Here is a 14840-nt window from a genome sequence, read left to right as displayed (position 1 = left end):
TGCTCTCACAGGAACCTGTGCCAGCACAGGAACTGTCCCCAGATCTGTGTGCAATAAATCAAAATCTAAAAAGGATGACAGTGGGTGGGTAAGAGTTCCTGGAATTTCTTGGATAGCCCAGGAATATCCAAGAAGTTCTGCTGGAATATCAGCCCTTGCTGTCCTGGTTTGCTTACAGCAATGTGCATTGTGGTGCAGTGACACAAACCCTGCTGGGCAAAGTGCAGCTCCTAAATCCATAAAACCTAAGAATTAAAAGCACTTTGCTACATACAGGCTCAGGTGCTCAAGGTGTTGCACAACCGAGTCCAAAAGCAGAGGTTCAATATTATTCAGTTCCTGTCATTATTATTGCTCTCCTATCACATTGCTCAAGGCTGGGTGTGAATGAGGTGACTCTGACAGAAAAGCTGTGAGGAGCTCAGGCAAAGAACAGGAGAACATGTAAGGTTAAAAGCAGAGCAGAATTTATCTGGATTTCAGCCCAGATTTCTGCTAAAAATGACTGGTGCATATATTGGCAAAACTTTGTTCCCAGCCTACACGAATGCCACTGCTGATGATAGGTCAGTCATGCATCTTGTAGAAATAAAACAGTCTTTAGTCAGTAAAATGTAGTTTTCCTCATTTATTTTCCCCCCACTGGTGAGTATAAATTCAACTTAAAGAACACGCTGCTTCTTAATTTGCACTTGCATTTCAGAAGCCAATATATCATTCACTACGTCACCAGGAAGTCTTCTGTGAACTGGGTAATTTTGTTGGTGAGATGCTTAGCTTTGCCTTGCACAGCTCCTGTGTTTTTTGGGAATTTGGGACCTGGTGGCCAACCTTCTCTCATTTACCCTCTGAAAGTTTTAGTAAAATTTGACAGCACCATGTGAGTACAGCTGTTGGTTGAGGGAAAACTTTTTTATCCCTCCGTATCTCACTAGTTTTGCTCTTTTCAGGCTTTTAATTGATAATCACAAGGACTATTTTTTGCTGGAGACCTTTGGCAGCTTCTTCCCTCCAGCCTTAGGCAGGAGGTCAATTTACTCTGCAGCATGAAATCAGAGAAGGAAGTTTTGATGTAGGAAATTTGAGAGATGAGTAGCATTATCTTGCTGACAAGAACATTTAATACAAAAATACTGGTTTCTAACACTAGATTTGCCAAGGCTTCTTACACTCAATGAAGCTTTTATTGAATTCTGCTTGATAGATGTTCAGATGTTCAAAACTGAGCAGCTTTGATTAGATCAATAAAAATTTGCCTAAGACAAGACTGAAATTGATGTCAAGGGCTAAAATGAATGACTCTTCTGAGAGTAAACTCCATGGAGCCAGCTGTTTGTGACCTTCCCATTCCTGGAGGCTGGAGTTGAGAAAAAAAATTTCCCTCCTTTCTGCAACTTTTAGGAAGCAAACTGAAGTTGTTCAGCTCTGGTTTGCAGCTTGCAGGGCTCCTTGAGCAGGAAGCTGAGCAGCTTTCCAGCTGTTTTGTATCTCCAATGTGAGGCATTTTTTCCTCCAAGGGGAATTCCAGAGCTTCTCTCTAGGTTCAGGATTTCATCACAGGGTGCCAGGAACTGCAGTTTGCTTGGATCTGTACTTCTTGATTTATTTAGTCCAGTTCTCAGTTGTTTTTACTGGAGAACTATTTTGCTTTCAAGATCTCCCTCCTGTCATCCTTCAAGCAAACTTGCCTAAGAATTATTTGCATTTCCTGCTTTGGGTGTCCATGAAAACAAGAATTAAATCATATGTGATACTCTTAGTGATCCCTTATGGGTGTGTGGTCTCCTTTAAAAGATTGAATCAAATGCAGGGTGAATTTCTTTTCCCATGTACTCCCTAAAATTACAGAGTTATGGAAGCACTACACCTATTAACATGAATTCTGAGATGCTGTTTGTTCTGCTGTAATTTAATCCCACTTTGATAGGCCTGGATTTCTGCTCCTTGTCCTTCACACATTCTGCATCATCTGGGAGAGGTTATTGGTGAGGGCACATTTTTAATGGCACCGACCTCTGGAGCCATCTCCGATGTCTGAGTGATTTGAGCTTCGTTTAAATAATTGATGAGAAGTGTTAGTCAGAACCTACTGGCGATTCAGACTGCATTATTCAAAGGTATTTACTGACAGTTATAGATTGCTCCAAATTTACTTCTCTTTCTGGGCTGCATTAAACTAGGCCTTGTGTGACACATGTGTATTTAAAAAAAAAAAAAATCCTTGTTAACATATGTGAAAATCTGTGGGCTGAAGTGCTTTATTTAACCAGTTACAAATAAGCAGTAATAATTCATAATGTTTTAGCAGGAAAAAGTGAGTATGAAATGGTCTCTTTTCAAGTGAAAAATGATTTTTCCCTCTGTCTTGCATGTTGTTCAGGGGTAGACCTGAAAACATCTTGTATTTCAGTGACTTTCCTGCAGCTTTCCCTGTCCTGGCAGTTGGGGAATGATTGGGTGTGAGACTTCCTGGCTGCCTCATTAGCCACCCACCAAAGCATCTTCTCTAATGGCTGCAGCTTTTAATCTCTGACATGTAAAAGCTCTTCTGGCTCCCAAGAGCATTTAGGAAAAGAAAGTCTGGTCTAGGAGATTGTCCAGAATTGATTAAGGTGACACTGGGCGTCTTGCATAATCTCTTTTTACTTTTTTTTTTTTCCAGAGTAAATATTTTCAGAGAAAATTTCTTTTCTCTCCCACTCATTGAGGTGTCTAAAGCTCTGGTTGAAAATGCTGGAGGACAGTGGGATTTTATCAGGCTGCTGTCTGATGTGAAGCGTGATTAAAGCAAGGCCATTAATCCCAGATCTGCCTTTCAGATTCCTGGCTTTGTGAGAATTCCTGCCGGTGCCAGTCCCATGTAATCCCTTCTCTTCCCTGGCTCCTCAGCAGGAGGAGGAGTGTGCCAGGCAGATGCAGGGTTTGTGTGTCCATATGTGTGTGAGCTTCCACCTTCCTTTGGAAACCACCTCTGGGAGCCATTGGGGAACTCACTGGTTTTAGTTTCATGTCCCTCTTGGGAAGTACTTCAACATTTCATCTCTTTCTTTTATCAGGCTCTTTTTAAAAATTGTGTGCACTAAATATTCCACTGAAAATAATTCACCAACTTCTTTTATTCACTGACATTGCAGCTGTGCATGAGTGATGAGCAGGTACTTCTCCCTGACTTGTCTTTTCTGTTTTTCCTGCAGGAACTGTGGACATGGGTGGCAAACAGTCCACAACTGGCGACGTCTCCGTCATCCAGACCCCTGTGACAGAAAGCATCCAGGATGCTTACAAAGCTGGGGACACCAGCAAGGCCCAAGAGTTGATTAGGTTGTCCTGTGAGGAGACTGCACTGCAAGTGGAAAAGGTTGGGTTAGGTTATTGCTCTCTCTCTCTCAGATTTTATTGGCAAAGATACCAAAACGCCAAGCTGCTGCTCTTTTGTGTCATTTTTTCATGGAGAAAGTCCATTTAGTTCTGTGGCTGGTTGTGAGGGAAACATGCTCAGGGACACTGTTTGCCCTTGAAAACACTGATCAGGGAGATGAGACAGACCACGGGGAGCAGTGTATGTAGGAACAGGAGGCTGTGTGAGGAGGGTGCTGCTGCTGTGGTCACCAAAACAGGGAAATGCATTTTTCCCTGTAAAAAGGAAGCAGTTTATAGACTTAGCAAAAAATGTATTCCCCCATCAGTGCAAAGATGGTTAATGGTCCCCTGGGAAGGTTTTGCTGCTTGTGTGTGGAATTTTATGACAAACTCTGGGACAGCTTCTGCACTGCTCTGCCTTTAGAGCCCTCCTTTTGAGCCTGCTCTTTGCACAGAGCTGATCTTAGTGTTTTGGGAGGGTCCCTGCATGTCAAGTCCAGTCATATTGGCCATCTCCAAAACAGGTAATACTGCATTTTGCAGCTGAGCCATGCAAATGCTTTTTCTGTTGGTCCATGAAAAATGGATTCATACTCACCATTCTCTGCCTCAGGCCCTTATGTGATAAAACCATACAAAGAACTAGAATTCAAACCCCAACAAATTAATACAATAAATTTATCACCAATGATTACAATGGCTACTAGTGTTTATGACATTCTCAGTTAACCATGACGACAGTGGCCATGCCTTGGTGTGAGCACAAATAAATCCCTACAGCTCTAGAAATGCTCTTTCTCTGCCTGCTCCCTGAGTTCCTTTCTCTGTGTTCCCTTCACCAGTGTCAGCTCTTAGGCATTGCAGCAGCATATGGAGATCTGCAGGCAGTGAGGTACCTGCTGAAGGAAGCGTTGGTGGTGTTACCCACGGAGCCCAACGATGACAATGCTGCCGTGGTGGCTGCGTACTTTGGGCACAAGGACATCGTGAAAGAGCTGCTGGATTCCCTGCGTGGTAAGCCCTGGCCTGACCCTGCTTTTCCCCAAGCTTTTCAGGAGCTCTGTGCTGCAGCTTCAAGCAGGCACTTGATGATTTTTTTTCACAGTCCTTGAAAGGGGAGGGATTTAGTCATGGGAAAGTGCGTGGAGGGAGCAGATCTCTGCTGTGCTTGAAGAAAATTTCCCCCGTGGGGGGAAGAAACACATGCATAAAAATATCCCATGTTTGCAAATTGGAAGTGGAGGAAGATGCCATTGAGACAGTTCATTCCCATCAGGCCTCACAGCTGGGTAACATCCCAGACCCTACAGAGAAATTAGGGGATTTTCAGGATACAGCATCATCCCAGTGCTGATCCAACAGTCCCAGTGGTGCTGGGAGGGAGTGGCCTGACTTCTCAGAGACAGTTTGGGTGCACAGCTGGCACCCACTCTCCTCTCTACTTAGCATTTTGTTTTGACCTTCAGGGGAATTCCTTCTTAAGAATATTTTACTTAAATTTTATTACGGCAATTATTTTCTAGCAGAGCAGAGCCATTTTTGGACTCAGACACAGCTCCTAGGGCAGCAGTGGGGGCAGGGTGCAGAGCATAACCCTGATTCAGGACCAGGAGCTATGTTGAGGTCCCTGTTGCTCTCTCAGTGTTCTGTGAGCTTGGCAGCTGCTTCTCCCTGGGACCTTCCATGAATTTGGTGTCCAGAGGTCCTGCAGAACATCTGGGGAAAATCTTTAACCTCAGACACTGCAGTAACACAAGAGCTAAGCTGGCTTCTGCAATATTTAACCTGAATATAGCTCTGGCTCCTCACTAAATACTTGCCAGTGGCCTCACTGAGAACGGGAATAACCTGTTGGGAAACCTGATTATTTGGTGTTCTGGTGGAGCACTGGTAAGCAAAATAAATGTTCCAGTTTGGGGGATGCAATTAAATGTAATATTTCCTTCAGCCAGAAAGGAAGCTGAGTAACCTAGTAGCAAAAATTAAATTATATTCATATAATACACTGAGTAATGAAAAGTGACTTAAGTAGTTTCTGGAAACTTAGCTCAGTTTAGAAGTGACCAAATTCCCTCCAACTCTTACTTCGGGGGGGCCAGGGGAGGAGCTCTGTACAAACAGCAGCTTTCAGAAATTTTTATGCTGGACCTTCCAACTGTTTTCTTGGGAAGTTACACAGAAACCAATCACAGGGCTTAGGTATAAATTGCATAAATTTGCAATTTGGCTGATGCACTGCAGTGATTCTCCCTGGAACAGTGAGAACTACTTGTGGAGTAGACAAGAATTAAGAGAACTGTGAGAACTAAGTGGAGCCCATTTTTTGTAGCAGGAGGGTGAGGGATTTCGTGGAGTTGTTAAGAATGCAAAGAGCCATGTAATTTCCACATGGATAAGCTGCAAAAAAGCCTTGACATGTAAAACTTGGGCTTGTAGATGTTCCTGGATGTGTTTCAGAGAGGATGTGGATTTGTAAAATAAATGGAGATGGTACAGGGAACCAGGGGAGATTTGAGGACTGCTTATTGTTAGCAGAAATAATTCTGTTCTATGCATTTAGTTACATGCCCAGAATTAGGCACACCTAGAGGAAAGTGTTGTTCTACAGGAAAACATTATTTCAGAAAGAAAAAAAAAAAGTATTTTGATAATGACTACACATCAGCAAATTCATGCAGAAATCAGAACATGGTATTTTAGTTTTTAAATGACATTTGTCTGACTTTACTATGAACTGATAGTAAAGAGTTGACCCAAAATGAAATATTTGAAGGGGAAATGAAAGTTTTTGTAGGAGACTTCAGGTTGCAGTGAAAACAAGCTTTTTGTTGACTGAAGCATTTACTATTTATTCATCCAATAGCATGGAAAGTCATCTGTTTTCCCCCATTTTTTGTATTCCCTCTCATGAACTTGGAAGAAGTGGCCAGTCTTGGGTGTTTGGGTTTAATGTCTGTTGGGTCTGGATGCAAAGACAGTCCTGATCATCCCTGTTTGGGATCAGATGTTTATCTGCTGGTGTTCCAGCAGCATCCTCAGGACCTTCCATGAATGCTTAGGTCAAAGACAGTCAAAAAAATTCACCCATTAGCTGGGTAGGTAAAGAAGAACAGTTAAGTAAAGCTGAAAACTTTGTGCCTGACCAGCTTAGGACCCTTCTCTGACCCACTTTTGCAGTGTAATCTGTTTGTTTGTCCTCAGGGGCTTCCCCCTGTACCAAACCCCTTTGCCCAGCCATTATCTGTGGGTATTTCCTGCACCTCACAGCCTGGTGGCACCAACTAAATCACATTTCATGTGTTTTGGGTAGGTCCCAATACTTGCCAGCAGCTCCTGAACTGGATGCTGGCCATAGCCTGCCAGCAAGGCCATTTGGACATTGTCAAGCTCCTGATCCGTGCATACAGTGCTGACCCAGAGAGCTGTGCAGTCAGGAAGAACGAATTCCCAGTCCTCATCCGCCTGCCCCTCTACGCTGCTATCAAGGCAGGTGTGTATTGCATGCTTCCACATTTTGCCCCTTTTCTGCAAGGTCTTCAAAGAATGGGCTGAGATGTTCACACACAGGATGGTGTCCATGTGAGCTGGCTTGTCTGGAATTAGATTTCCAGCAGGATAAATTAAAATAAAATTGGCTCTGAATCTTTCAACTCAGCCAAATTGAAGTCAGGGCCTCGTGAAGTTAGATTGCTGTAAATAATGAGAGGCTGAACTTTCCTCTGTAAACTCCTCAGGAAAAGACCCTTAAAAAGTAGAATCCTTGCAAGTAAAAGCATTATTGTTATGGACACTCTGGCACACATGCTTGATTTATGCTGAATAATTTACACTTCAAAGCACAGCTGTGTGTGTAGTTTAATAAGACAGGGAAGAAAAGAAAAATGAAAGAGCCTGGGCCAGCACTTTTAGACAGTGTCTTTGCTGTCTCAGTTTGACCAAACTGAGTGCTACCACTGGAGGAAACAGCCTTTACACAGTTCAGTTTCCTTTTTGCACACCCCCACAGTTTTTTTCAGAAGTGGTTATTTCCCAGGATTTCTGTTCAGCTCCTTGTTGGTTCATTCACATGAGGCAAAGAGAGCAAACAATCTGCTTTTCTCCAAAGGGAATGAAGATGTGGCTGTGTTTTTATTACGGAATGGAGCTTTCTTTTGTTCCTACATCCTGATGGACAGTCCTGAATCCAGCAAACACCTGCTGAGGAAGTATTTCATTGAGACAACCCCACTACCAGGTAGTGCTCCAGCAAAAACAGTAAGTAACCATTTATCTGTCTGAAGAGATGTTGTTTTAAAGGGGCATCATGTTAATAATTAATTGTCTTTGCATGCCATGTGGCTGCTGATTCTTCTTCTCAGCAAGAGCCTTGTGGTTTGCTGCCCTTTTAGAGAACAAGCTGTGAAAATGGCTTTGATGCTGAATTACAAGGTGCAAAACATCAGGGCTTTGAGTGGCATCACTGTGCAAAGCTTCTGTGGGGCAATTCAAACACCATCATGTGAACCAGGGTGTGCTGGCAGGGGAAACACCAGCTCTGGGCTCAAAGTGTTCCAGAGAAGAAGCTGGGCTGCTCCAGCACAGGTTTCCTCTGTGCCCCCAGGGTCATCACTTCCTTCAGGTTTCTGCTGTGCCTCTGGTTGCAGGGTGGTGCCACAAGCTCTGTGGTGTCTCCAAGTGTTGGTGTGGCACAGAGCTGAGCATGGGAACCATTCTGTGCCAGACAGTTCAGGTACAGCAGGTAAAAATGGCTTGAGTAGCTTTTTGTTAACAAGGAGCATGAGCAGATCATGCTCAGATCCTCAGCAGTAAAAGAAAGTGTCTCACACTGTTACTGCTTTATAGGGAAGCACACAGTATTTGGTATTATGTGTTCTGTTCTCCAGCAATTTATTATGGTGCATTTTTTTTTCCCCCTCAGTTCATAGTTTAACCCACACTGAATAGGAGCATCAGATCTCTGAGCTTTCAATAATTACAGTTCTCATCAGGTCACAAAAAATTTTGCAGTGAAAAGATGTCCCTAATCAATCCAGTTGAGTATCTGTCTGCTCAGCTTGTACTATTGCAGGCTGTTGATGCTGCTTTGGTGTGAAGTAAAAATAAGGAGAGAGGTTTTAATAGTTTTACAAACTTCTCCATTCTCTGTTTTTCTGCCAGAACCCTCTCACTGGGTTCCTGGTTATACTCTGAGTGTTAGACCACATAAGTGAGCTTGACTTCTTTATGTTAGATTTAGAGTTCTCCTCGTGCTACTCTTAATTTTGTTGACAGATAAACAAAAGGAAGCTGAATCCTAGATTAGATTAGAGTTGATAAAATGTCTTTTAGAAGAAAAAAAAACCCAACTGGATAATTCAGCTTGAATAAACTTGGAATAACTGTTTGAATCACAGGGAAAAGGTCTGTTTTCCATGTGAATTTGCTGGCAATATTTAACTTAGCTGCTGTAAAAGTGACTCAGCTTTGCTGTTGTCACACCCTGAGCAAAGAAGAAGAGAGCAGTCTTAAAACATCAGCTAATTGCCAGAAAGGCCTGGTTTAGAAAGAAAGAAAAAGGAAAAAAGCAGAGAAAAACCACAGAAACTTGACCTTGATTCTCCTAGTAGCTGTTTATTTTTAATATGTTTGCTTATTTAATGCTTTCTCTTTGAATTCATTTTGGCAGACTGGGACAGATTCGGGAGGATCTGTCCTAGTTTGCAGAGCTCTGATCTTTGGGAAGTGACACTTAACACACCCTGATAACTTTTTAAAACACAACTTCGTGGCAGCTGCAAACAAACTGCCTCAGTGCTTTCTTCTTGTCTCAGAGGGTTCATCCTGAGATGGATTTTGAACTGAGGGGAAGCAAAACTGGATTGAGTGGAGATTGGGATGTGAGTGGCAGCCAGCTGGATGTCAGAACGTTCTGCCTCTTGGACAGGGCAGAGGCTGCACTGATCATTTCAGAGTGAGCCCAGAACTTCAAAAGGCTTTGTCCCTTCTGTGCTATCTCTGAGTGGAAACTTGAGCACAGCTGAGCTCCAATCGATTTCACAGTAGTGAATGTAGAGCTATGCATAAAATGTGCTCGAGAGCTGCTTTTGGCTGCCACACCTTCCAGAGAGCCTTTGCACGGAGCAGAGCTGCCCTTTCTCAGACAAGAGGAATTACATCTCATTTTTCTAATATCTGTTTCTCCTTTTCTTGTTTTTTCCTGGCATAAATTTATACCCACAGCAAACCACAGTTTTGCTAAAGAGAGGAAGTGGCCCATTTTTGCAGGAACAGGTAACAAATACCAAAGGGAGCCTCTGCAGTGAAGTGACTGGGCACAGATTCCAGACTTCAAAAGATGTAGTCAGCATGGAGATAAATGTAACTTTCCAGTATGTGCAGTCTGAGATATATTTAATTTTAACATTACTGGCCAGAAAAGAGCTTTGTCTGCTGCATTTTCCCTAGGAAATATTTTACCAAGAATTTTATATTCAGGCATACAAATGTATACATGTGTGTGGGATCCTCCTCTCATTTCTCTATCCTGTTAATCTCACTTACATCACCATCAGCACACAGATCTGCAGCAGTCCCACACAAGATTCAGAGCAGGGTTACTGATGGAGGGAGCAGATCCCTGTCCTCAGATTATCCCATCTGCAGCAGGAGTGAGGTTCTGTTGGAGCACGTCACGTCATTTAGGAGAAATGCACAACAGCCTTTTTTAATCACCTTACCAGACAGTCTCAGATTTAAGTAAATATTTTTCATATTTATAGCTGATCCTTTGCCCAAGAGCAGTGGGGTTTCTTGCTCCTGCACAATTTCCAGTCCTATGCCTCAGTGCATCCCCTGACATTGCTGCAGTAGATTTCAATGTAGTCTTCAGGGCTGGTATTGAGAAATTCTTGCCTTGGCAGGAGAGGGAAGTCTACAGAGATTTTCATTGCCCTTCTGAAGAGCAGTGAGCTGATTGCAGTCAGACCTTACCCTGAGCTAACATCCTCTCAGTTCTGTCCCTGGTTTAGCACAGAGCTCACCACATGGAGAAAGGTTGGGCTGAGCACTGAGCTCTGCGAGTTTGGCATCATTTGGTGTTCATCCATCAAAGAAACAGCTTTTCTGGGAAGATAGTGGAGATGATTAAGCATGAGTTGGGGAGGAAATCCCCTCTCTTTGTGGCACTGCTGTCAGGATTTCTTTCACTTAAGTAACATTTTCACTGCAGAGTCCTGAGCCAAATAAACCCCTAAGGTAACTCCACTGACATCAAGTTGCTGATAACAGATGAATTTGGTCTGCTGTCCCTAAGTCAGACAAAGGGCTTGGCTGTCCCCCAGTTTGCAGAGACACCATCAATCCTTGTCTCTGGATGGGAGGGAGAACTGAGTGGGAAGGAGGGCACTGACTGCTGGGGTTCCAAAAGCTGCCCTGGATACAGGGCAAATACCAACCCCGCGGTGCTGAGAGCAGGTGCTGCATTTCACAAATTTGCCTGTGGTTTGAGAAGTCATTATCTGCATTCTACAGGTATCTCCTTATCACATTAAACACCCTGAGGCCATGCCTCTGCATTTTTGAGGGAAATGGTACACAGCAATCTAAATGCAAAATAGAGATGTGTTATCACTCTGCAAAGAAAAGCAGCAGAAACACAAAGTCCTTCTTGTACCCCCTAAAAGAAGCCTGTAAGGTTGTATTATTACTGCATTTGTTGGTGTACTCAAGGACAAGTACTTTTTTCCTAAGCCCAGGGATTTGTGGTACATGGTAAAGGTGAGAGAAAAGTACAGAAAACTGCATACTGAATTTAAAACAAGAGTTTGTAAGCAGGAAGCTGTTAAATATGCAGACTTGGGAAATCCAGCAGTAAAACAGGGTATGTTTGGGGTGAGTGAGAGCTTTGCCATGCAGCTCCCATTGGGTGCTGTGCATTTTGCAGTGGAGACTCTGCCCAATTTGATTTCTTGCTGCTGGCTTGCTGTGTTTCACAGGGTGCCTTGTGGATGGCAGTGGATGGAGCTTTATACAAACATTCTGTGCTCTCTGCCTTGGCCTTGACACAATGGGCATAACATTTCCATTCATATTTGCAGGGCTGTCCTGGGGCATCACAAGTGAAGGTTTGAAAAGCACAGTGTCTACACTAAGTGCAGCTACTGTAAATATCTAAAAACTGCATTTGTTTGTACTTGCCCTTTGTTTCATTCTCCTAAACATTTGAACTGTCTGATCTACATGACCTGGAGTTCTGAGTTGCAAATTAGCATTTGAGATAGGCCTTTGTTTCCCTTTTCTTTCTCTTCTGCCCCAAAATACGTTTCTTTTAATTTTAAATTCGGGGTTAAAAGTCCTAAGAGCTACATACTGGGCACTGGAAAGCAAATTAAATTTGCTGTCGGGTTCTTGCTGCCTCCTGGTGGAGAATTAACAATCATTCCATTGAGGCTGTTTTTGGAGAGAGTTATGTCAAAACCAAGAAGTTTATCAAAACGTTTTGGGAACATCATTTTCTAAATGTGCATTTTGGGATGAGGATTGGAATGCAGTGAGGTGATCTTGAAAATGAAGCTTTGGGTTGTTCCCTTGCATCGATGCCACTGTGTGTTCACCTTTTCTGCTGTCCAAGCTGGAGCCTGAATAAGTATGGACTGCTGAAGAAGTGCAAGTCCCTGCTTGAGCTTGCTCATGGTCTTTGGAGTGAGATCATGGAGCAGATACAGCAGGGGCTGCTGATATCCAGGCGTGATTTCATCTCTGAGTCAGTTTAATTCCTAGAAGCAGATTGGAAAGCGAGCAAAATGTTTATGGCCTGTGCTCTGCTCTGCCAGATTCCCAGTGGTGCAGCACAGGCTGAGAGCGACTGGGATTGCACTAATGTGGTTTTCTCTTCTCTCTGACATGTGCAGGCTCTGTGTGTGAACTGGTCAAACCTCAAACTGCCCTGGGTGGATCTAGACTGGCTGATCGATATCTCCTGTCAGATCACCGAGCTTGATCTCTCTGCCAACTGCCTGGTGTCCCTTCCCTCCGTGATCCCCTGGGGGCTGATCAACCTGCGGAAGCTCAGCCTGGCTGACAATCAGCTGACAGAGCTGCCCAGTGTGCAATCCTCTGATGAGATCATCTGTACAAGGTGTGTGCAGCACAGAGCTGAGCCTGCAGGGAGAGCAGCTTCACACCAGGCACTGGGCTTGAGGGAGGCTGTGTGACATTAGAGGAGCTTCTTGGTCTGTTTTCTGTCTGCTGCGAGGTTTAATTTGGGATTTGCCCCTCTGCATCCTGAGTGTTTCCAAGTTTGTTGTCAGGACAATTGTGGGGACTTTTATTCCTGTATTGTGTCATGTTGCCTCTGCTTTTCTGCAGTTCTGGTGGGCCCCATTCCTCTAAGCTGGCTAAGAGTGACAGCCACTGGCTGATACCAATGATTTGATCCACCCTCTATCCAGACCACCTCTCTCCACTCCCTGGAAGGGTTAATTTTCTAGTTAGGGTTTTATGCATTGCCTTGTGAGGCACATTTCAGCTGCTTCCATTCAGAACTAAAGCTGCCCTGGTGAAACAGATTCTCAAATCTCTGTGAAACAGAAACAGAGACTTTGGTGGTGTTTTACTGATGCCTGACTGAGATTGTTCTGTACTCCCAGGTTACTTGAGGTCGATGTATCCAGCAACAGGCTCTCTACTCTCCCTACTGGATTCCTACATCTTAAAAACCTTAAAAAACTCATCGCTTCCAAAAACTATATGGAGAAGTTATTTGACGAGGAAAACAGTACGTACAGTCCAGTGTTTGGCTTACATTTCAAGGCTGAGCTGGAGGGAAGAACCCAAAAATGTTAAAATAATGTCTTAGATGGCTTAAAAGCTCTCCTGCTTATACCAAGTCCACAATGTTTCATGTTTTCTAGCAACTAATTGGATTGGTTTAAGGAAGCTGCAGGAGTTTGACGTCTCTGACAACAGGTTGGTGGAACTTCCAACGGTTTTTCTGTACTGCTTCAAGTCCCTAAACATACTGAATGTTTCCAGAAATCAGCTGAAAGTGTTTCCAGATCCCTGGGCCTGCCCCTTGGTAAGTTGAACTGCACTGATGGAGTCAGAAGCTGAAAAAACTGTTGAAACAATGCAAAAAAAAAAAATTAACTGTGGTGCTTAAAAAGCTGTCAGATGCTTAAAAGGGTGTTCTGTTTTTGTAGGACTGCCCCTGCCTAATTTGCTTTCTGGTCTCACATCCAGTCTATCTGAGGTTCCACCCAGTTCTCACCATGCTGATGGCATTGGTGGAAAACTTTTAGAAATGTGTCTTACATGGATGTATTAATTTTCTTTATAGTTCCTCTGAGCAGAAGTACTGTTAAGATCGTTTTAGAAACACACAACATTCACCAAAGTTAACTTTGCCCAAACCCATGGCTAATTAGGACATCTGTATCCACCCATTGCTGTGACTTTATTTCTCATTTTTACAGGAACAGCAGGGGAACAGTATCTTTTAGGGAAGTATTTGTTTATGGTTGAAAAGCAAATGGGAGTGATTTTCAAAATAATTTTTGAAATAGCTTTGCCCACCAAGGAATTTTCCCATCAATTAAGTGCATCTCCTTAGCAAACCCTATGTGTCTGCATGCCCAGTAATTTATCTAGGTCAAGATCTCTAAAGAGACCACCTAGAATTAATTTATTAAAGCTTTTGACATGTGACAGCTGATCTACCACGTTATTTACAGAGATGATTACTACTCTATAAGTGTGGGGGATTTTATGTTTTCCAGAAATGTTGTAAGGCATCTAGAAATGCACTGGAATTCCTACCTGATGCATTGACTGTTTTCTGGAAAAATCACCTGAGAGAAGTAGATTTTTCTGAGAATTCACTTAAAGAAGTTCCAGCAGGACTCTTCCAGCTTGAAGTAAGTGTTATTTCTTCATACATTTCACATTATTTCTCCTAATACTGACTCACAGTTCAAACTGGTTCAGGTGGGAGCCTCCATGCTGGTTTGAATTGGTGCAATTGCCCAGAGCCCCTGAGCAGGCTGCCACCCCTGAATCACCACATTCAGGCCCTCATCCAGTGAGATATGATATCTAATTTCTGACACAGATCTTCTGAGAACTATCTGGATGTCTGTGGTTTGCAGGATTTGGGAGTGCAGAATTTGGAGGACAAGCTCTGCATTGTAGCTCCAAGCTCCAGCCATTGAAATACTGATGTACTCAAGTACACTCACAAATAGTTGTGCTTTTCCTTAAAAAAAACACACAGCAGTGTTGTGTAACTAGGAGTTAGTCTTTCTGTGCTGAAAACAGCATGTTTGAATGCCCTGAACAGTGCTACTTGGAACCTCCGTAATCTTAAAGGTTGTAGATTAAATCATTCTTTCCTGTGGACACCACAGATCCATGGTTTTATGTCAAAATTCTTTAGAATTTCTGGTTTCACATGGTGTTGACATGAAACCAAGCAGAAGTTGGTTTCCTCCAGGCTTCCCTGCCAG

The 14840-nt window shown here is 43.3% G+C and overlaps 1 protein-coding gene across 3 annotated transcripts in view; it reads left to right on the top strand.

Moving 5' to 3' along the window:
- LRRK1 (leucine rich repeat kinase 1) overlaps positions 1-14840 on the top strand; it is a 70099-nt gene that overhangs the window by 14949 nt on the left and 40310 nt on the right. For all 3 annotated transcript variants that reach the window (XM_085070344.1, XM_085070343.1, XM_085070345.1), the window contains 8 exons: positions 3195-3358; positions 4203-4374; positions 6671-6850; positions 7466-7614; positions 12249-12475; positions 12987-13114; positions 13251-13414; positions 14115-14252. In XM_085070344.1, the coding sequence (XP_084926470.1) occupies positions 3195-3358; positions 4203-4374; positions 6671-6850; positions 7466-7614; positions 12249-12475; positions 12987-13114; positions 13251-13414; positions 14115-14252 (1322 nt within the window). The remainder of the gene's footprint in view (positions 1-3194; positions 3359-4202; positions 4375-6670; positions 6851-7465; positions 7615-12248; positions 12476-12986; positions 13115-13250; positions 13415-14114; positions 14253-14840) is intronic.

This window comes from Lichenostomus cassidix, chromosome 10 (assembly GCF_008360975.1).
Source record: "Lichenostomus cassidix isolate B80296 chromosome 10, HeHo_3.0, whole genome shotgun sequence".
NCBI classification, from domain to species: domain Eukaryota; kingdom Metazoa; phylum Chordata; class Aves; order Passeriformes; family Meliphagidae; genus Lichenostomus; species Lichenostomus cassidix.
Note: the sequence above shows the minus strand (reverse complement) of the source record. Positions and strands in the feature narration are given on the sequence as shown.